At 64.7% G+C, this 428-nt stretch overlaps 1 protein-coding gene across 1 annotated transcript in view; it reads right to left on the bottom strand.

The window, feature by feature from the left end:
* Nucleotides 1-428, bottom strand: part of RGS12 (regulator of G protein signaling 12) — an 82,876-nt gene that overhangs the window by 6,323 nt on the left and 76,125 nt on the right. Inside the window, exon 11 of the mRNA XM_077750595.1 lies at nucleotides 74-200. Coding sequence (XP_077606721.1) covers nucleotides 74-200 — 127 coding nt within the window. The remainder of the gene's footprint in view (nucleotides 1-73; nucleotides 201-428) is intronic.

The raw sequence follows: 428 nt of genomic DNA, 5'->3' as shown, positions 1-428 counted from the left end.
CCACGCCCACAAGCAGGCATGGAGCGTGCCTCCTGGGGAACACAGCCACAAGCCCCCCCACCCCGCCACTCACCAGTCTGGCCACCAGCTCATTCAGGTGCAGGCCGTACTTGGCCACCACGGGCCTCAGGACTTCTGTGACGGGCTTGGTGGGCTTGGCCTTGAGTCCCACTGACCGGTTGATGGGAACCAGATCCAGCCTAGTTGGAGGAGGAGGAACGTGAACATATTTGCTGCAAACATACACTCAGATGTTCCTTCTCGAGGACAGAACGATGCAGCGCCCACAGGTGGCCCGGGGCACCCTCGGGTTCAGCGGCTCAGCCCAGGCTGGGGCCGGGATGCGCCTTCGGCTGGAGAAGGAAGCGGCAGGCGCGTCTCTGGGGTCTTGAGGGGGCTGTCGCACGCGGCAAAGCGCGGGCCCCTCT

Source organism: Crocuta crocuta, unplaced genomic scaffold, assembly GCF_008692635.1.
Source record: "Crocuta crocuta isolate KB4526 unplaced genomic scaffold, BGI_CrCroc_1.0 scaffold179, whole genome shotgun sequence".
NCBI classification, from domain to species: domain Eukaryota; kingdom Metazoa; phylum Chordata; class Mammalia; order Carnivora; family Hyaenidae; genus Crocuta; species Crocuta crocuta.
This window is presented reverse-complemented; position numbering and strand designations above follow the sequence as displayed.